Source organism: Mastigoproctus giganteus, chromosome 14 (genome assembly GCF_048544385.1).
Source record: "Mastigoproctus giganteus isolate SK-2022 chromosome 14, ASM4854438v1, whole genome shotgun sequence".
Lineage (NCBI taxonomy): Eukaryota > Metazoa > Arthropoda > Arachnida > Uropygi > Thelyphonidae > Mastigoproctus > Mastigoproctus giganteus.
This window is the reverse complement of record NC_143588.1, coordinates 13,478,467-13,501,371: the sequence shown is the minus strand read 5'-3', so window position 1 is coordinate 13,501,371 and position 22,905 is coordinate 13,478,467. Positions and strand designations below refer to the sequence as shown.

At 37.5% G+C, this 22,905-nt stretch overlaps 1 protein-coding gene across 1 annotated transcript in view; it reads right to left on the bottom strand.

The window, feature by feature from the left end:
• The window catches only part of LOC150074985 (very-long-chain 3-oxoacyl-CoA reductase-like), a 229,000-nt gene extending 206,329 nt beyond the window's left edge, over nt 1-22,671 (bottom strand). Inside the window, exon 1 of the mRNA XM_090389237.1 lies at nt 22,328-22,671. Within this exon, the coding sequence (XP_090245363.1) occupies nt 22,328-22,532 (205 nt within the window). The 5' untranslated portion in view covers nt 22,533-22,671. The remainder of the gene's footprint in view (nt 1-22,327) is intronic.
• Between the last annotated feature and the right edge of the window lie 234 nt (nt 22,672-22,905).

Here is a 22,905-nt window from a genome sequence, read left to right as displayed (position 1 = left end):
GGCATTTTATAAATTATGCAGTAGAAAATTTTATTTGAGTACTAAGAAAGGAATAAAAAAATTGTTTCCATTTTAATTTACACATTAAAATAATCGTGTAATGTTTTAATTGAATACAGCAAAAACAACGAATCAAATTCTTATTCTTCAATTAAGATTACAAAACGATAAAAAAATGAACAATTAATGAGAAGGATGAGTTGGATAACCGTTAATATTTGGTCCATATTTGGTGCAATGTTTGAAATTACTAATCTCATGTAATCTTCTGGATCAAGTTTGGAACGCTTTTTTGTTTTTATAGCTGTTCATTTTGGGAGAAACCAACCTCACATAAATATGTATATCCGAAAGGTAGCAATGTTTGTTTCACCATTTTCGATAATTCTGGATACTAGTCTCGAAGAGAAAGCCAAAATTTTTCACAAGTCTTGAAAAGAGCATGTAATGCTTCGTCAGCGACAGGATGAATGGTAATTTTGGGGCATGAAATTACCATCAAAAGAAAAGGGATCACAAATCCAATACAACTTTTTTTGTATGGAGATATATTAAATCATTTGGAAAAATTCTTAATTAGCATTGTTAGGTGGGTGGCATTGATATCCCTAAATTGTAAAATGTCAATATTATAACAAAATCAGTAAAGCATGGGAACATTTCAATATTATTATACTTAAATTCAGTTTTCCAAAGATTAAGCTTCCCTTTCAAAGTTTCTATTTTATCACTGAGTATTAATATATTTGTTCCCTGTCCTTGAAGACTTAAATTTAAATCATTAAGTTTTTCAAATTTATTAGTAAGGGAACTAAGTTTTACGGGCCATTTTTAATTTGTAAACGATTGAGCAAGGTTCTGATTTTTAACCGATAAAAACAATAAAACTTCATGTTTGAGGTCAAAAAGACGTCACAACACTTTACCACTGGACAACGACCTTACTTTTGTATATAAAAGAAATGTTTCATCCCACTTCATTACAAAGCATTGTGAAAAGTCAGCTATTTAAGCTTCTACTTCTAGACTATGCATATAAAGTGCTTAGCATCATAATACACAGCCATTTCTGAATAAACAGAAAATTTTTAAGGTGGCATCGTTTTAGGTTATATCTCATATTGTGAATGCCTTCACGAGTTGCCATGATACTGCACTACTTCGAATAAGTAACGCTTCACCTAAGGAGAAGACTAGTGTTACTTATTCTCAGATAGGTACCACCACCCAGACAGCACTGTTTCAGGGCTATTTGGCCCTTCGTCAGTGAGTGGGTAGGTACGCATCGTTTTAGGTTATATCTCATATTGTGAATGCCTTCACGAGTTGCCATGATACTGCACTACTTCGAATAAGTAACGCTTCACCTAAGGAGAAGACTAGTGTTACTTATTCTCAGATAGGTACCACCACCCAGACAGCACTGTTTCAGGGCTATTTGGCCCTTCGTCAGTGAGTGGGTAGGTACCCAAGTGATGCAATGATGGCAAAAACAGTTATGAAGTATAACTCCACAATATGAGAGATGCCTGATGGTGTATGATGTATTTAGACTAAGGCGCATTTAGGGCTAGAGCTTCTACTTCTACTAATAGACCTGTTAGTTTAACTTCTGTTAAACTAACAGGTCTATAATTAAGGGAGGCTCTGGTTAAAGAAGCATTATAAGATCATCTAGACAAGACTTCAGTTATAGCTCGGACACAGCATGGTTTCGTTAAGGGAAAATCTTGCTTGACCAATTTGATTGGATACTATGATGTGGTCACAAAGGAACTGGATGTAGGGAATAACTTTGATATTATATACTTGGATCTTAGAAAGGCTTTTAATACTGTTGCACATGGAAAACTGCTGCACAAATTGGAGCAGTGTGGCATTGGAGGCAAATTGCTGCTATGGATAAAGGGATGGTTGAGAGTGGTAATCAATGGACACTGCTCATCGTGGACTAATGTTATTAGTGGAGTCCCTCAGGGTTCAGTATTGGGTCAATTGTTGTTTTCTGTATTTATAAATGATATTGATGATGGTATGTCAAGCTTAATGTCCAAGTTTGCAGATGATACGAAGGTTGGCAGGGTTTTTAAGGACACTAATGACAGTACGCTGCTGCAACATGATCTAGAAAAGTTTAACAGATGGGCTGAGAGGTGTCAAATGAAGTTTAACATTGACAAATGTAAAGTACTGCATATGGGAAGCAGCAACCACAGAGTGACATATCAACTCTGTGGTACTACACTGACAGTGGTAGAGAACGAAAAGGACCTGAGGGTAATTGTGCAGGCAGATATGAAGTTTTCTGAGCATTGCAGATGGTCTGCAAGAGTAGCTCATAGTGTCAATGATATACAGGAATTTTTCTAGCAGAGATAAGGAGGTGATTATCCCCTTGTATAAGGCAATGGTCAGGCCACACCTTGAGTACTGTATACAGGTCTGGAGGCCTCATTTTAAGAAGGATGTAGAGCTGTTGGAACAAGTAGAGAGAAGGGCAACAAGATTAGTGAATGGAACAAAGGGTTGCTCTTATAAAGAAAGGCTTAAATTTTGCAAATTACAGTGTCTGGAGACTAGGCACCTGCGAGGTGATCTGATTGAGGTGTATAAAGCCTTGAATGGTTTGAGCATGCTCAATGCTGATGGGATTCTTCCTCTTGCTCAGAATAATCACCAGAGGGCATAAATTCAAATTGAGGAAAGACAGATGTAGGATAAATGTGCGGAAGTTTGCCTTTAGCCAGCAGGTGGTTGGTTGGTGGAACAGACTTCCATCCTTTGTTGTGGAAGTTGATAGCCTAAATAAATTTAAGGCTGACCTGGACAAGTACTTGGAACGAACGGAGGGGTGAAATGGGAGAGTGGGGTTTTTTTTTTTTTGGCTGATGCTGCATAAGCTTTCTTTCTTGCATCAAATGCCCCTACTAATGCTAAAATGCTAATGCTAGATCCCATCCACCCTTTCCTCTGTTTAAGTTCAACAATTTCTCCTTCACTTTGCTCTGTTATTACAAAATCATTAAGCTCCCTGTTAGAGTTTAATCAGCTTCTGTCCTTCATTTCCCTAAAGAATTCCTCATGTGTCACTGTAGATGCAAAATACTCATTCAGTTTGTCAGCTATCTGAGTAGAATCATCAACAGTTGAACCATTGATATCAAGTGGACTAATCTGATTCATCACCTTCCTTCTATAATTTATATAAGTAAAGAAGTCCTTGCTGTTTTTCTTAGCATCTTTTTGCCAAAGATTTCTCGTAATTTGTCAATGTTAAATTTCAAATGCCATTTCTAAGCCCATCTACCAAACTTGTCTAGATCCCGTTACAGTAGCATATTGTCATTACTATTATTAACCACATGCCACTTATTGTACCATCTGAAAATTTGGGAATTAAGCGTAATATGCCTCCATCAATATCATTGATAAATATAGGAAACAACAAGGAAATTTGAGGAACTAGAAACATTAGTCCACAAAGCGTGGTGTCCATTAATAACAACTCTATTTTTAGCATTAATAAAAGTTCATCTATCCATACCCTCCAATAGTTTGTTTAGTTCTTCCTTGAACTTATTTAAGCTATCAACTTCCAGCTGGCTAAAGGCAAACTTCTGCACATCTATTCTGCAACTGTCCTTCCTCAAGTAGAATTTATGCCCTCTAGCACTGAGCTTGCTCGATCCATTCAAATCCTTAAACACCCCAATCAGATCCCCTCGCAGGTGCCTAGTCTCCAGACACTGCAATTTTTAGCACTGAAGCCTTTCTTGGTAAGAGCACCCTTTCTTTCGCTCACCAATCTCATTGCCCTTCTCTGTATTCAGTCCAACAGCTCTACATCCTTCCTAAAATGAGGCCTCAAGACCTGTATGAAATATTAAAATTGGGACCTGACCATTGCCTTATTTCCCTTAATGCCACATGCTCCAATTTTTACAGCAATATGTTATGTACAACATAATCAAAAGCTTTCCTGAAATCCAAATATATGATGTCAATATTATTATTTTTTGAATCCAGTTCCTTTGTGACTACATTGTAGTATCCAATCAAATTGGTCAAACAAGATTTACCCTTAAAAAACTCATGCTGTGTCTGACGTATAACTGCCGTCTTGTCAAGATGATCCTGCATTACTTCTTTAACCTGTTCCTCCATTATTTTCCCTGCAACAGAAGTTAAACTATCAAGTCTGTAATTATTTGTTTCATCCTTTTGTGAATGGGGAACATTCGAGCATCTCCAGTTAGTAGGAACCTGGGATCCAAAGATGCTCTCATAATTATGGCTAAGGGTTTCCTTTCTTCCTTAGCTGCAACCCCTAATAAAATTGGATAATTTCATCCCCCCCAGGTGCCTTTCTTATGGTTAACTTCAACAATTTCTCTTCCTCTTTGCTCCCAGTGATTAAAAATCAGTTAGCCCCCTGTTAGAGTTTAATAAACTTATGGCCTCCACTTTCCTAAGGAATTCCTCATGTGTGAATGTAGATGCAAAATACTCATTTCGTTTATCAGCAACCTGGGCAGGATTATCAACAGTTGAACCATCGATATCAAGTGGACCAATTAGATAAATCCCCTTCCTTTTAATATTTTCATAAATAAAGAAGGCTTTACTGTTTTTCTTTGCACTGTTTCCCAAGGATTTCTTTTAATCTGCCTTCACTTTCCGAAGCGTCTTTGTGACCTGATTACAGACTAGTTTATATCTAGCATAGTCTTCTGGTCAAGTCTTCAAATGCAGACATTGTAGGGATATCAGAGACACTATCTATTTAAAGTATCATTGTAAGGGGACATTGTACCTGATAATTTATATGCATCTCATGCATTTTCCTGTCGACGTGCATTTTCTCTTCCACATGTCTGAATGCTTCTTCTGAGATCCAATTAGGTCTAAGCTTTGAACAGTATTTCTTACTTGGCAGGAAAAGCCTAGTAACTTCTAAGATTATTTTCTTGAATTTAGAACTGGCTGAAGGTAACAATATCAGTTGGTCTGACGGTATAGAATTTAAAAACTGACTGAGACCACTGTAGTCACTTTACGAAAGCAAAAAACCCTTCCTTTTACCCTTGATGGTAAAAGGAAGGGTCTTTAAGTAACACAACTTAAACTAAACCCCACATCAATACATTGTGATATCTGCCACCTAGTGGTTCTTTCAACTGCATATTGGCACCTCCGTAGCCAGGTGGGAAGGAGCAGCAGTGCGTAGCACACTCTTCTTGATTAGACAAGGGTTCAAGCCTGTCACCACCAAATACAGAGGATGCGGAAAGGTCAAGGAATAACCACCACATATCCCGGAACAATATGGCCTTAGTTGCTAATGCTCCTGAAAACCAAAACAACAAAAACAACTGCATATTCTTAATGCATGAAGAATCGCTGCCGATAAGTTGATAATTCCTTGTTCCATAATCTCCCATTATAGGACATTCTTATTTATAGGCCCACTCTGTTTCTCTGTACAATTGTTCATACTCATCACAGTCATTCAGCTTATAGCACCCTCCTGCTCTCATTTTTATGTTATTAATATTATTATTGCTCTCATATTATTTCTCCCTGATTGGGGGATTCCACTCCGTGACGGGTACTGCTACCAAATACACAGGGTGGTTGTAATTTCTGATGTTACTGTTGGTCAAGGAACTCTCTGACTATTCTACAGGTGTTCAATATTGCAAATTCTTGGAGCTCCTTGTAGGTGTTCTCTGGGAGACCTATTGCTGCTAGGCTGCTATGTAGGGTCTTTGGCACCATACTGGTGGTTCACACGATGATCGGGATGGTCATTACTTCTTGCATATGCCACATCTCCTTGACCTCATGTCTCACATTCGTGTACTTCCTAATTTTTTCCTCATGGGTTTTCTGGACATCGCTAGTGTTCGGCACCATTATGTCAATCAGGTAGGTGGCCTTTTCCATCTTGTCCACAAGGGTTATGTCCGGTCTGTTGTGCAGGATGGTTTATCCATTATTATGACGCAGTCACAGGGCAGCTTGTGGGTTGGGGTCTCTAGTACTGCCTGGGGTTTTTTGGTGAATTTGGTGAAGTGTACCATACTTGTAGTATGGTACACTTTCTTTGGTCAACTGGTATTTGGTGAATATATTATTATTATTATAATTGCTCTTATATATATTATTTCTCCCTGAATGAGGTTTCCACCTCGTGACGGGTATTGCTACCAAGTACATAGGGTGATTGTTATGTCTGGTGTTACTGTTGGTCGAGGAACTGACTATCCTACAGGTGTTCAGGATTGCGACTTTCTGGAGTTCCTTGTAGGTGTTCACTGGGAGCCCTATTGTTGCAGGGTCTATGTAGGGTCTTTGGCAATTAATAATAATAATTATTATTATTATTATCATCTATATGGTGCAAGGAAACCTGGGACGTATGCTGCACCAGCCAAAAAAAAAAAAAATTCTGAATTACCCTGAGAGAGAGAGAGAGAGAGAGAGAGAGAGAGAGAGAGAGAGAGAGTTAGAAGTAGAAGGGAATCACCAAGAAAGAGAAGAATGAAGATATCCATCTCGGGACCCTGGGTGTTAAGCCCATACTCACCAGATGTGAGCCCCTTTTCCCAGTGCTTATGTCACACTAAACTGACTCAACATTGCACTGGCCACTAAAGTCAACTGTATGCACTGGCTTAAATTTTATGTGCTTCCTAACTAAGAACATAACCCCCTGTACATATTGTACTTCCCATATTCAAATTCTGGATCCCTTATATCTGAGGAATACCATGTCTCCAACAGGGGTGTATTCAGAGGGAGCATATATCTCCTTAACCATGTGTATAGATGGTTAAGGAGATCCCCTCCCCCACCTTATCCCCATGCAGAGGGGATAAGGTGGGGTAGGGGATAATTATTAGCATTAGTAGAGGCAGTTGATGCAAGAAAGCAAGCTTATGCGGCATCAGGCAAAAAAAAAAAAAAAAACCACTTTCACTTCACCCCTCTGTTCGTTCAAAATACCTGTCCAGCTGAGCCTTAAACTAATTTAGGCTATCAACTTCCACGACAAGGGATGGAAGTCTATTCCACCAACCAACCACCCGCTGGCTAAAGGCAAATTTCCGCACGTCTATCCTACATCTGTCTTTCCTCAATTTGAATTTATGCCCTCTCAGGTGATTATTCTGAGCGAGAGGAAGAATCCCATCAGCATTGAGCTGCTCAAACCATTCAAGGCTTTATACACCTCTATCAGATCACCTCGCTGGTGCCTAGTCTCCAGACACTGTAATTTGCAAAACTTAAGCCTTTCTTCATAAGAGCACCCCTTTGTTCCATTCACTAATCTTGTTGCACTTCTCTGTACTCGTTCCACCAGCTCTACATCCTTCTTGAAATGAGGCCTCCACACCTGTATACAGTACTCTATAAGACGCACCTTTTTTTCGAAAAATTTGGGGTGAAAAAACTGGGTGCGTCTTATACAGTGGTTGTAGATTTTTTTACTTGCATTGGTAGCAGATTTTTGAGAAGTTGAAGCTGATTGAGCAGGACAAGGTTTCTCAAAATGGAAAGTGGAATGAAATGTGCTATCATTGGCAAAACTATGGATAGGAATCTCTCCCAAAATCTCTCTCAGGCTTCTAGATTCCATTCAGAAGGGGGCAGGTAGGTTAATTAATGACTTCTCTCTAACAGAGTCTCTTCACTGGCTGTCTCATAGACGTACTGTTTCTGCTGCATGCCTTTTCTACAGATATTTCCATGGACACTGTTCTTCTGAATTGGCTTCCCGCCCTCTCTTTCAAAACAGTCTGAACACGTGCCACCACCAGCCAACATTCATTTACTGTCCAACTTCAAACTTACAGAACCAACTTTTCATCTTTCTCGTTTATTCATTCAACTGTCGTTTTCTGGAACAACCTTCCTTCATACGCATTTCCTGAAAATTATAGTCTACATCAGTTCAAGTCTAATGTCAACAAATATCTTCTTTCGTCTTCTCAACCTCCAACCCAAGCATGGTACTAAGTACTATAGGTTCTAATACCTCTTGTGTTTGGGGTTTTCATAAAAAAAAAAAGAAAAAAGCTGCCTTGCGGGCCATGTCAACTCCCCGAAAAACTTCCTCCAATTCTTCTGTTGAAAATTCTTTTGATGCCACTTCAGTGTTATCCACTTCAGAATTGTTTTCCTCTTCTTCATATGCATCATCAATTTCATTTGCATGTGAGTCAATGCAGTCATGTACATTGGCAGTGTCCAAAGTTTCGAACCCCAAGTCTTTTCTTTTCCGATCTTCACAATGTCTTCAGCAATTGTCTGACCTTGTGATTCAAAATCAGTGAAATCATTTGCCGAATGGGACAAAACATGCTGCCAAACGGAACGCATGTTGTTGGCAGTGATTTCTAGCTGAGATGCAGATATATTTCGATCGCATCCCTGATGTTATAATTTTTCCAAAACGTTTGTAAAAATAATGATCCCACTCCTGTTGAAGCTTCAATCGCTTGGGAAAAAGTTCACCGCAGATAATACGCCTTGAATGTAGCAATTACACCTTTATCCGTGGATTGTAAGAGAGACGTTGTGTTAGGTGGAAGAAAGCATATTTTTATATTTTTTTATTGTGGTCAGAAATTTCAGGTGGATGGCCTGGTGCATTGTCTAAAAGCAACAAAATTTTGAACTCCATCCCTTCATCTTTGCAGAAATGTTCAACTGTTGGACAAGAATCATTTGTGAACCATTCTGTAAACAATTCTCTTGTAATCCATGCTTTCTTATGGATCGCCAAATTACGGGCAATGTGCTTTTTACGCAACCCTTTAGAACTCTTGGGTTTTCTGCTCTGAACACGAGTAGAGGCTTCAATTTAAAATCTCCAGGATGAGTTGCCATCCAACAAAAGTGTTAAATGATCTTTTGATGCTTTATATCCAGATTGGGCCTTGTCATTTTTAGCTAAAAAAAGTTCATGAAGGCATTTTTTCCAGAACAGTCCAGTTTCGTCAACGTTGAAAATTTGTCCGTCCTTGTAGCCACCTTCCTAAATGATGTCTTTCAATTCACTGGGAAATCTTGCAGCAGCGTCTTTGTTTGCACTTTCACCTGAGATACAAACATTGTGGAGCCCAACACGGTTTTTAAATTTGTAAAAAACAACTGGCTGTAAATATTTCTTTAGTCTTCTCCTCTTCATTTTCTTCTTTTTCCTTCAGCGTGTTATAAAGACTCATGACTTTCGCTTGAATAATGTTTTGATTCAAAGGAATTCTCTTTTGATTACAATCTTCTATCCATATCAATATAAGACATTCCATATTAATCAATAGCGAACTGCTTCACTTAGTTATCACATTCGTCATGTAAGATGCTGTGGAAATTTCCTGCTCTTTATACTGATCCTTTCAAATAATCGTTCAAAATGATGCTTCATTCATTCCATTTTCACGCGCGATTTTATCATACAATGCACCATCTTCATGGCACCTGACATGGGGAAATACGGTTGTTGTTGTTGTTTTTTAGGAGCATTAGCAACTAAGGCCATATTGCTCCGGGATATGCGGTGATCATTCCCTGACCTTTCCGCATCCTCCGTATTTGGTGGTGATGAGCTCGAACCTCGGTCTAATCAAAATGGGAGATCAAAATTGAGAGTAGGTGTGTGCTATAGGCCTAATGACTCTGATGAGTATAATAAGGAACTGTACAGGAAATAGAGTGGGCCAGTAAATCAGAGAGTCTTATAATGGGAGATTTTAATTTCCCAGATATTGACTGGAATTTGGGGGCTGGTTACTCTCGCACTAGCAGAGCTTTTGTGGATTTATTGGATGATTGTTTTCTACATCAGCATGTTCGGGAGGCAACTAGAGGGAGTAATACTCTTGATTTGATTATCAGCAGTGATTCTTCATGCATTAAGAATCTGCAGATAAATGAACCACTAGGTGGCAGTGATCACAGTGTGCTGAAGTGGGATTTACTCAAAGAGGTAACTACCATTAGGGGTAAAGGGAAGGGTTATTGCTTCCGTAAAGGCGACTACGATGGACTGAGACAGTATTTAAATTCTATACAGTGGGACCAACTGATGATGTTACCAACAGCAAATTCAAAATGGGAAGCATTCAAAGAACTTATCTTGGAAGCTACTAGGCTTTACATACCAACTAAGAAATATTGTTCAAAGTTTAGGCCAAAATGGATGTCAGATGAACTAATGAGGCATATGGCAGAGAAGAAAAATGCATGGGATACTTACAAATTAACACATGACACAGAAGCCTATGATAGATATGCAACCAAGTTACAAAGGAGGTTAGGCAGGCGAAGGCAGATTACAAGAAATCCTTGGCAAGGGATGCAAAGAAAAACGGCAAAGAGTTCTTTACTTATGTAAACTCTAGAAGGAAGGGGATGAATCAGATTGGTCCACTTGATATTGATGGGTCAACTGTTGATGATCCTGCTCAGGTAGCTAACAAACTAAATGAATATTTTGCATCGACATTCACACATGAGGAGTTATTCAGCAAAGGGAATACCAGAGGTGTATTCAACTCTAGCAGTAAGCTACAGAATCTTGAAATAACTGGGAGTAAAGTGGAGGAGAAACTGTTGAAGATAAACACAAGAAAGGCACCCGGGGTGGATGGGATCTATCCAGTTATATTAAAGGAGGCAGCAAAGGAAGTAAGCAAACCCTTAGCCATAATTATGAGAGCTTCCTTGGACTCAGGGGAGGTACCCATAGACTGGAAATGTGCAAATGTGACCCCAATTCACAAAGGAGGATCAAAGGCTGACACAAGTAATTATAGACCTGTGAGCTTAACTTCTGTTCCAGGAAAATTAATGGAGGCACTGGTTAAAGAAGCACTGCAGGATCATTTAGACAAGACTTCAGTTATAGCTCAGACACAGCATGGTTTTGTTAAGGGGAAGTCTTGCCTGACCAACTTGATTGGATACTATGATGCAGTCACAAAAGAACTGGATGCAGGGAATAACTTTGATATTACAGGCATACCTCGATTAACGAATAGGATGCGTTCTACGAAATTACTTCGTTAAGCGAAACTTCGTTTTCAGAGGTAAAAATACTATGGCCAGAATAGGGATACGTTCCTACGTAAAGAAAATGAAAAGCTTTTTTTCGAACAAAGAAAAGTTTTATTAAATAAACAGTCAACTTACATACAAAGTGAAATCACATTTTAAAATATGAGGTTAAAGTTGATTGTTTATGCTTTTTTTCTCTTTCATTTAACAATTGCCTATACGGAGTTATTGCATTTAACACTGATCGCTTAACTATAACACTTCTTCCTAAGTCAGGATCATTTTCACTAAAAAAATTTAAAACGTTTTCAAGATCATTTAAGCACCTTTTTAAATCTTTGGTTGTTAATACTTTTTCGGCAGGTACTTCTTTAACTTCGCCTTCATTACCTTTGTCTTCGTTGCTAACAAGGCTTTCTAAATCTTCCACTGAAAAACCATCATCTTCTGCATTCAATAAATTTCTAACATCCTCTTCATCGACATTTTCGAAACCTATTTGATTGAGCCATCTGGATAACTTCATTTCTAATTCTTGGATGTTATTTTCTTCTTCTAGTACAACTTCTGGCCATATTTTGCGCCAAACTCCATTTAAGCATTTCTTAGTCACTTCTTTCCAAGAACTATCAATGCTTTCTATTGCGTTTTTAATGGTGTAGTTTTTCCAAAAAGTTTTAACTGTCATTTCCTCTTTATCCTCTAGTTCAGTTAAATTGCTTAAAGTTCGACGCAGATAATAAGCTTTAAATGATGCTATTACTCCCTGATCCAATGGTTGGATCAGGGAAGTTGTGTTTGCTGGAAGAAACACAACTTTGACAGGAATGCATGTGTCCAACGTGTTAAGATCAGTAGGATGTCCCGGAGCATTGTCTAACAACAAAAGAGCTTTTTCTTCAAAGTTGTTTTTTTGACAATACTGTTTTACTCCAGGACAAAAGTGGTTAACAAACCAATCAGTAAATAACTCCTTGGTAACCCACGCTTTTCTATTTGCTTTCCATATTACAGGTAAATTCATTTTTATGTTACCTTTTAACGCCCTCGGATTTTCTGAATGGTAAACTAATAACAATTTTAATTTATAATCGCCAGAGGCATTTGATCCAAAGAGTAACGTTAAACGGTCTTTGGCTGCTTTGAACCCAGCAGCTGATTTTTCTTCAATAGAAATGAAGCTTTTTGTTGGTAGCCGTTTCCAGAACAAACCGCTTTCGTCAACATTGAACACCAAATTTGGTGGAAAATTTTCACGTTTAATTATTTCCTTTAGTTTTTCTGGAAACTTATTTGCAGCTTCAACATCTGCACTTGCAGCTTCTACTGTTAATTTTACACTATGAATCCTGGCCCGTTTTTTAAATTTCTCGAACCAACCACGAGAAGCCCCAAAGGTTTCCGTAATTTCTTCAGTTTGTTTAGATTTCAGGTGATTAAACAAAAATGGAATATTTTTTTATGTTAAATGGGGCTTGAAATTGCGGACTTCGTTATATCGAGGCTTCGTTATCAGAGGTAACGTTAACCGAGGTATGCCTGTATATACTTGGATCTTAGAAAGGCTTTTGATACTGTTGCACATGGAAGACTGCTACACAAATTGGAGCAGTGTGACATTGGAGGCAAATTGCTGCTATGGATAAAGGGGTGGTTGAGGGGGAGAAGACAGAGAGTGGTAATCAATGGACACTGCTCATCGTGGACTAATGTTATTAGTGGAGTCCCTCAGGGCTCAGTGTTGGGTCCATTGTTGTTTTCTGTATTTATAAATGATATTGATGATGGTATATCAAGCTTAATGTCCAAGTTTGCAGATGATACAAAGGTTGGCAGGGTTGTCAAGGACACTACTGACACTATGCTGCTGCAACAGGATCTGGAAAGGTTGAGCAGATGGGCTGAGAGGTGGCAAATGAAGTTTAACATTGACAAATGTAAAGTACTACACATGGGAAACAGCAACCCCAGAGCAACGTATCAACTCTGTGGTACTACACTGACAGTGGTAGAGAATGAAAGGGACTTGGGGGTGATTGTGCAGGCAGATATGAAGTTCTCTGAGCAGTGCAGACGGGCTGCAAGAGTAGCTCATGGTGTATTGTCAATGATATATAGGAATTTTTCTAGCAGGGATAAGGAGGTGATTATTCCCTTGTATAAGGCAATGGTAAGACCACACCTAGAGTACTGTATACAGGTCTGGAGGCCTCATTTCAAGAAGGATGTAGAGCTGCTGGAACGAGTACAGAGAAGGGCAACAAGATTAGTGAATGGAACAAAGGGGTGCTCTTACGAAGAAAGGCTTAAGTTTTGCAAATTACAGTGTCTGGAGACTAGGCACCAGCGAGGTGATCTGATAGAGGTATATAAAGCCTTGAATGGTTTAAGCATGCTCAATGCTGATGGGATTCTTCCTCTAGCTCAGAAAAATCACCTGAGAGGGCATAAATTCAAATTGAGGAAAGACAGATGTAGGATAGACGTGCGGAAATTTGCCTTTAGCCAGCGGGTGGTTGGTAGGTGGAACAGACTTCCATCCCTTGTCGTGGAAGTTGATAGCCTAAATAAGTTTAAGGCTCAGCTGGACAGGTATTTCGAACGAACAGATGGGTGAAGAGGAAGTGGTTATTTTTATTTATTTATGTTACTTTTTTTTTTTTTTTTTTTGGCTGATGCTGCATAAGCTTGCTTTCTTGCATCAAATGCCTCTACTAATGCTAATGCTAATTCCTTAAATGCCGATCAGCAGGTAATTCTCCAGTGGGGCAGAGACAACCTAGTTGATTTCAACCTTTATAAAACTCAGTCTTGTGTTATATCTCGCAAAAAGGATTCTTCTGCTCCTATGCTTATCTTTAGTGATACTCCAATTTCTAGGCAAATTGATATATTTCTTTTGGGGATTACCCTGACTTCTAATCTCTCTTGGCACAAGCACATAAGAAATATTGCTTCCTCTGCATCTAAAAAAAACTTGGTTTTCTCTTTCGCTCTTGGCGTTAATTTTCTTCCAAACAGAGTGGTGCCTCCATACCCAGGTGGGAAGGAGCAGCAGTGCGTAGCACACGCTTCTTGATTAGACCAGGGTTCGAATCCGTCACCACCAAATACAGAGAATGTGGAAAGGTCAGGGAATAACCACCGCATATTTCCGGAGAAATATGGCCTTAGTTGCTAATGCTCCTGAAAACCTAACATCTTCCAAACAGATGCTCACTCTGTATAAATCGCAAATCCGCCCTGCCATGGAATATTGTTCCCACATCTGGGGTGGTGCCCCCAAAACCTCTCTCAGGCTTCTTGATTCCATTCAGAAGAGGGCAGTTAGGTTAATTAATGATTCATCTCTAACAGAGTCTCTTCACTCGCTGTCTTATAATTCCATGGGCACTGTTCTTCTGAATTGGCTTCTATAATTCCTGCTTTCTCTCTTTCAAAACAGTCCGAACACGTGCAGTCACCAGCCAACACCCATTTACTGTCCAACTTCAAACCTCACAGAACCAACTTTTCATCTTCCTCGTTTATTCATTCAACTGCCGTTTTCTGGAACAACCTTCCTTCATACGTATATCCTGAAAATTACAGTCTACAGAAGTTCAAGTCCAATATCAACAAATATCTTCTTTTGTCTTCTCAACCTCAAACCCAAGCACGGTACTAAGTACTGTAGGTTCTAATACCTCTCATGTTTGGGGTATACATAAAAAAAAAACTCGAATACAGTGGGAGCTTGACCCCCTCCCAAAGTGGATGGGGTAACATAACCTTTTTTCTTTAGAATCACAGTCATATTTAGAAATACATTCATAAAAAAAATATTTTTTATGACTATTTTTATTTTCTTGTCTGACTATATGCCCTATTGGTAAAAAAGGTCAGGTTACCTCCACTTGTATCCCATGGGAGCTTGATCCCCACCAGAATGGGGGTCGCCTAACCTTTTTTCTTTAGAATCATGGGTGGACTAGCACATAAATTGTTTATTAACAAAATATTAATTTTTCATTACTGTACTTTTATTTTTAAGGTCAGGTTATGAAAATATAATGAAAAATAAAGAAACATGTTCCTTTTTTTGTAACCAAACCTAAATCAACAGTATAGTAAAAACACTCATGAACTCTAAAAATCTGATTTTAATAATGAGAAAAAAAACATGAAGAACATAAAAATGAACAGAATGAAACTTTTATTAATTCAGTTTTCATCAAAAAAAATCAACCAACCTTTTATTTTCCTTACAAATTTCTTCCATCTTTAAAAGATTCATTGCTACTATTACCTGTTTACCGTTCATCACAAACTATTATGCACCGTTCTTTACTCATAAATGCACATCATTATAATGCCAACCAATGACTACACAGTAGCTTGTCATCTGTTGTGCCCATCAACAATAATTTCATGGTTTGCAATGCCTGCCTGTCAATCAATATATCCTTCTCGATTTCAGCTCCAGACCGATAACACCTACCGTCTGTTTACCGAGCGAGCAGCACTAGAGTCCGGAGTCGGGAAACTAATTTTCCACGTAAGTTATCCGACTGAGTTTTAGAAGGATTGAAATCAACTAAGTTGTCTTTGCCCCACTGGAGAATTACCTGAAGATGGGCATTTAAGGAATTGGTAGCGGATATTCGAGAAGTTGAAGCTGATTGAGCAGGGCAAGATTTCTCAAAATGGAAAGTGGAATGCAATGTGCTATCATTGGCAACACTATGGATAGGATTTCCAGTCAATGGAAGAAGGTCATTAATATACAAGAGGAAAAGAGTAGGGGAAAGAACTGAACCTCGGGGGACATCAGCATTAGTGGAGAAGTTAGAAGACAGAGAGCCATCTACCATCACCCTCAGTGAGCGATCAGAGAGAAAACTGGATAACCAATTGGAAAACCATAAGATGGAAGCTTGTTTAGAAGACCTTTATGCCAAACACAATCAAAAGCCTTGGAGATGTCAAGAGCAACTGCTTGTGTTGCACCGAACTTTTCCATTGAATTTGTCCATAAATGGGTAACATAAACCAGAATATCACCAGTAGTTATGAATAGAGATCCGAATGTTGAACGTAGCATCAAGATACGGCAAATTTTACAAGATGGGATTTGATGCTACAAAGACCTGTACACCGAGAAAAATAAGAGACGACTTCACCACTGAAATACCTAAATAAACAAAGTTTTTTTCTCATCTCATGATGTTGCCTTTTCATTAATAAAATTTTTGCAATATTCTTTTATTTCAAATCCTTTTAATTGGCTATCAAGCAAAAACTGTTTATAGATTTATTATAATTTGTTTTTAGACTGTTTCTCTGGTACGCATTCAATTAAAACCCATTATAATTATACCTCAATCAGCATTGTTTCACATAACACAGAACCGTTTCGGTACCAATTATCAGTGCTACGTGGGGTATTGCTGTATATTGATATGAGATCCTTTTGTGAAGGTGACTACAATGGTTTTAGACAGTTTTTAAATCCTTCTCATAAGGACCATATGATATTAAAAAATGCAAATTCTAAATAGGAAGTATTCAAGGAAGTACTAAAAGCTATTAAAAACTTTTTATACCAAGAGGTAATGTTCAGCAGACAAGAAAAATGCATTGAATGATTATTAATTATCAGAAGACACAGAAACCTACAGGAGTGTACATCAGTCTGCAAGTAAGTCACTAATGGAATTAGGCAAGCTAAGGCAGGTTATGAATGCAAAGAAAAGTAGAAAAAATTCTTTGCTTAACATTCAAAGTAAAGATAAGAACCACATTGGCCACTAGATATGGATGGCATAATTAATGATCCTGTTTGATTAATGACTGAATAAATAATTTCCACCTTAATTCACACATGAAGTTTTTAGAGGTGGGTATGGGCAGAACCCTCTTTTTTGATTAGGCACTTTAGGCACTCTGCCTTGCAACTAAGAAGATTTTAGAACATGCAAAAGAACAGGAACCAGAAAAAATAAATTCAAATAGAATTCAATGATTTTATTCCAACAATAAAATTCTACAAATTAATTTTTAAACAGTATTAGTAGAAGCAGTGGTAAATAATGCAAGAAAGCATCATTGGTAAAAAAAAATAAAGGAGGGAGAAGACTTCCAACATCACCTGTCCATACTCTCCAATATTTTGTCTAGTTCTTTCTTGAATTTATACAAACCACCTACTTAAAATGCAGCCTCCAAGACTGTATATATTACTCAAGTTGCAGCCCAACCATTGCATATCCATTACCTTATACAATGGAAAAATCACCTCCTTAATCCTGTTAGCAAAATTCCTATATAACATTGACAAAACCATGTTCTGGCAGCCTCTCTCTGCACTACTCAGAGAACTTCATATCTGACTCTACAATTATCTCTAGGTCTTCTCTTTCATTTTCCACCACCCTGCATATAGCACTATACAGTTGCAGTGCCATACCTAGACTTCTGTCAGCCATAGGCAAAATATTCATCTGGGGACCCCCTCACAAAAATTAAAGGTGGATTTAGTAAAATTGAAAAATAAAGGAAATGCTCAAAAATTATCCAAATCATAATTATTTATTTAAACTTTAATGACTAGTACATTATTTATATAAACTTAAAAGTTTTCACATCATTACCTTATGATATTTACTTGATATAAATTTGTCTATAACATCTGATGTTTTTATATCTTTTAGTACATCTTGTACAATGGAAAAATCACCTCCTTAATCCTGTTAGGAAAATTCCTATATATCATTGACTAAACCCCATCATAATGAATTGGCCATTATGTCATTTAATGACATAATGGCCAATCCATTAATTCTTTCTTAGCCAATGTTTTATATGTTTTATAAAACATTAATATGTTTATTGATGAATATGTTTTATGAATGAATATGCTTGAATGAATATCCTTTTGAGTCTTGAAAACTCCTCCCTCCAGACAACTGTAATTGGAAATGTTAATAATATCCAAAGAGGGGTGTTAATAACATCCAAAGGTGATGTTGGGATATAATTCAACTAAGTTTTTTTCTTGAATAAGTGTCAATAATTCTAAGCAAACCAAATTTTTTTCCCTTTAAAACATGCTGCAAAGATTGGATTTCTTGACGTAACTCTTTGGCATCGAAGTCTTTGCTCCTGTCTTTGCCAATGAAAATTCCTCTAAGGTGCTGACATTTCATTTCTATTGTACTTATTTATTATATATTTCTTTGTAATGAAATTTCTTTTTAACAAATTTTTTAAAGCAAATAATCGATTAAGTTATATAGAGGTCCTAATGTATGTATAATTAAAGTAAATCAAAAAACAACCATTTTTTTTATATTTAATGATATTTTAAAAAATTAAAATATCATTGGAATTCAGGCTCTTACATTCCCGGGCCCCAGGAGACTGCCCAGTCCACCCTACCTAGGTACGGCACTGCACAGTTGGTACGTTAATCTGGCAATATTCTCCCCAGAAAATTTTGCAAGCCGGTTGGCATGTGAAGTAGCTAGGTGGGGAAGTGTAATACTTTGAAATATTATAAAATTTTCTGTTATTTATAAATGTGACTTAAGCAATCCAGTGTTAAACTTCAACAGCCATTTCTCAACTTATCTGCCCCTAATTTTTCTAGATTTTTTGCAGCAGCATACTTTGATTACTGTTGTTCGCTACCCTGCAAACTAGTGTATCATCTGCAAACATTAAGCCTAATTATACCCCCTCATCAATATTAATAAATACAGAAAACAACAATGGCTCATCACAGAACCCTATGAGACTCCACTAACGTTAATCCACTAGAGCATATGTTCATTGATAACCAATCTTTGCCTTCTCCCACTCAACCATCCCTTTATCCACAGCAACAACTTTCCCTTAATGCCACACTGCTTCAATTATATAGCAGTCTTATGTGCAACAGTATCAAAAGCTTTCCTAAAATCTAAATATATAATATCAAAATTATTTTTTGCATCCAGTTCCAATCAGATTGGTAAGACAAGATTGCCCTTTAACCAATACATACTGCAACAGTAGTATAACTGCACTCCTGTCTAGATAGTTCTACATTCCTTCTGTAATGAGTGACTTCATTACTTTCCCTGAAACAGAAGTTAAGCTAACAAGTTTGTAATTACTTGTGCCACTCTTCGATCCTTCCTCTTTGTAAACTGAGAATACATTGGCACATCTCCAATCCACAGGTACCTGCCTGAATCCAAAGATGCTTTCATAATTATGGCTAAGGGTTTGCTTACCTCCTTTGCTGCCTCCCTTAATATAAAGGAAGGAAGAGATTCCGTCCACCTTAGGTGCCTTTTTTTTAAAATTTAAATCCAATTTCTTCTCCACTTTCCTCTCAGTTATCATAAAATCATTTAGCTAAGTGATCTGATAAACATCTGTTTAGCATCTGATAAACTTCTAGCATCTTCTTCACTAAACTATTCCTCGTGTGTTAATGTAGCTGCAAAATACAATTCAGTTTGTCAGCAGGATCATCAACAGTAAAACTACTGATATCAAGTGGACCAATATTCACCTTACTTCTAGTGTACTTTACTATTTTTCTTCCCATCCTTTGCCAAAGACTTCTCATAATCTGCTTTAGTTTGCCTAACCTCCTTTGTAACTTGATTGCAGACTAGTTTATATCTACCATAGACTTCTATATCACCTGATAATTTAGACACATCCCATGAATTTTTCTTCTCTGCCACGAGTCTCATTAGTTCATCTTGCAGATGAACTGGATTAATAAGGTAAATTCTTTCTTCAGATTTTTTTTTTGCTCTTAGAAAAATCATTTACGTCAACAAGGTTCACACTCCGAGTAAGTTGTACCGGAATACGTTATGGATATAACTTCAAAACGAAATTTATAGAACTGCTTTCACAATTTTTTTAAATAAAAAAATCAGATCTAATGCAAGGCCATTTTAATATGTTTGTTACAGAAAATAGCGAGGACTAGGAATACAGCCACTCCCTGGCTTACGTAATACTCGACTTACGGAAATTCGACTTTACGTAAGTTTTTGCTGGCCGGTGCAAACATAACAAAATCTTTGAAACGTATTCCTTTGGAATAAAATGAGGTATTGTGAAAATATCGTAATGTGAACCCAATAACACATTATTGTTGGTTTTTTTTTTTTTTTTTTGCTAATTCGTTCCAAGACCTCGGCAGTTGAAATTTTCGCTATATAACTAAGCTATTTATCTCTCTAAAAGGTCATTTTTATAATGGAAATTGCACTACACTTTCATCGTTATCATATGTTCCGTTATAAGAATCAATTTTGAACGCCTTTGTAACATTTTTCTAAAGCACATTTCTGGAGGTTCACTACCATAAAACAATAAAAACAATTTGCACTTTCCTGTTTATTGGGCTTCTCTGTTAGCGCAATCTGTTATAAACGGGTAGTAAACTCGATCTTATTGCATTTGCGATAATACCGATAACTGGAATTGTGGGTTTTTACGTTACGGTATTATGGAAAAATGAGTTCCCCTTCACTGAAATCTTCAATCATATAAAAAACATTAATAAATTTTCAGAATCTTCTCTTCATTCCTTTTTACTTATTACAATGGTAAAGAGAAAGGGATCAACGGAAAGTGCAAGTGCTGGAAGCAGGGCCGGATTTAAACTTGTTGTAGCCCTAAGCTATAACATGTATGAGGTCCTTCTCTCTTACAGTTCACCTGTGACAATATTTAAAAAAAGGATTTTTAAGATGGAGCGAGACCCCTTGTAATGTGAAGCCCTAAGCTGTGTGTTTAGCTTTTGTAAAGGCGGCCCTGGCTGGCAGGAAACGAAACAAAATTGACTTAGAAATGATAGGTACGAAGCAGGATAAAGTTTGTCATCTATTGCACGGAATTAGGTCTTAAAACAGTATTCACTGCTTCAACAGTGAATACTGTTTTAAGGGACAGTGCGCGTATAAAAGTAGCGGTCAAGTGCTATATCGAAGATGGAAAAGCTATTAATAATAGGGACGGAAAATCAGATTCAAAAGTAAGTGCCCCTGAGTCCAATGGCCATTCAAGCAAAAGCAAGTATATATGAAGATAAGTACGGCGAACCCCAAGCCAAGTTTGGAGCAAGCAATGGGTGGTTTAATAGGTTCCGTCATCGCACTAGTTTCCGCAACGTTAAAAAGTATACAGTGAAGTCGGCAGTGCAGATTCTGCAGCTGCAGAGAAACTGTGATGTGTTGGAAAAAACCCCTTCTAAATGTCCAGTCCTCAACTCCGCAGAACCGTGCTTATCAGCTGGTGAGTTAAATCTGGCAAAGATGCTCGTAAGGTAAAAAATTTGCTGACGTTATGCCTGTCTCCTCTCTTTTTTAATTTTATAATTTTGAAATTTTTCCTGCGCATGAGATAAAAAAAATTGAATAAATAATTCTATTTGCATGTTCGTCGAACATTTCTCTTTTGCTTCAATCAAATTTGCGAGTGCTGCATAAGCATTTAGGGAAATTCTGACTTAGTAGAGTTCCGCAGAACGTAAGTCGAGGAGTGACTGTATATAGCAATTAGCGCATACGACCAAAATGTTATCTTGGGAATAAGTGACGGGATTCCTCAACTTCATTTTTAGGCCTAATACCGGCTTCAGACTAAATTATATGCTTTTTAAATGCAAAACATTTTCCGTTACCTGATGAAATAAAATGTAAAACAGCGAAAAACAAATTACAGGTTTAACTTACTAGCCCATTTTCCAAGCTTGGTCCAGTTCACAGTTATTCCAAGCGCAGGTGCAATAAAACATATATAAATTCCTCTATAAAGCGAACGAACTATTTTACATGTAATCCAAAAAATGAAAAGCACACCAATATACGTAACTATAATAGGAAAATGAGAAGTTACATTATGGCCATCCGCCTCGCAATGTTCCTTATCCACAGCCATCTTTTTCTGAATTGTGCGAAACTCAAGGAAAATTAAAACTAGAGGAAACTTGGTTTCATAGGAAAACCGGTCGACGGTAATAGAGATGTTGACGACCAAGATCAACCACGTCACACAGTAGTAATGCTGTACATCTATCTTACTCTCTGCTCACTGAGGTAAGAATCTCAGACCACGTGACATAAGCTCTTACTATAGTATCCTCAACTTCATTTTTAGGCCTAATACCGGCTCCAGACTACATTATATGCTTTTTAAATGCAAAATATTTTCCGTTACCTGATGAAATAAAATGTAAAAGAGCGAAAGACAAATTACAGGTTTAACTTACTAGCCCATTTTCCAAGCTTAGTCCAGTTCACAGTTATTCCAAGCGCAGGTGCAACAAAACATATATAAATTCCTCTATAAAGCGAACGAACTATTTTACATGTAATCCAAAAAATGAAAAGCACACCAATATACGTAACTATAATAGGAAAATGAGAAGTTACATTATGGCCATTCGCCTCGCAATGTTCCTTATCCACAGCCATCTTTTTCTGAATTGTGTGAAACTCAAGGAAAATTAAAACTAGAGGAAACTTGGTTTCATAGGAAAACCGGTCGACGGCACTAGAGACGTTTACGATCAAGATCAACCACGTCACACAGCAGTAATGCTGTACATCTATCTTACTCTCTGCTCACGGAGGTAAGAGTCTCAGACCACGTGACATAAGCTCATACTATAGTATTAATCGTAAAAAACGCGATGCAAATCGGTAAACACTGCTGAAATCGATACAACGAAATTATAATAGGAAAAAAAAAAAATATATATATATATATAAAGCTGTAAAAATAAAATGTTTAATTATAAAAATAAGGAAAGAAAGATATGGCCTCTGCGATTCTGAGAGAGAAAGG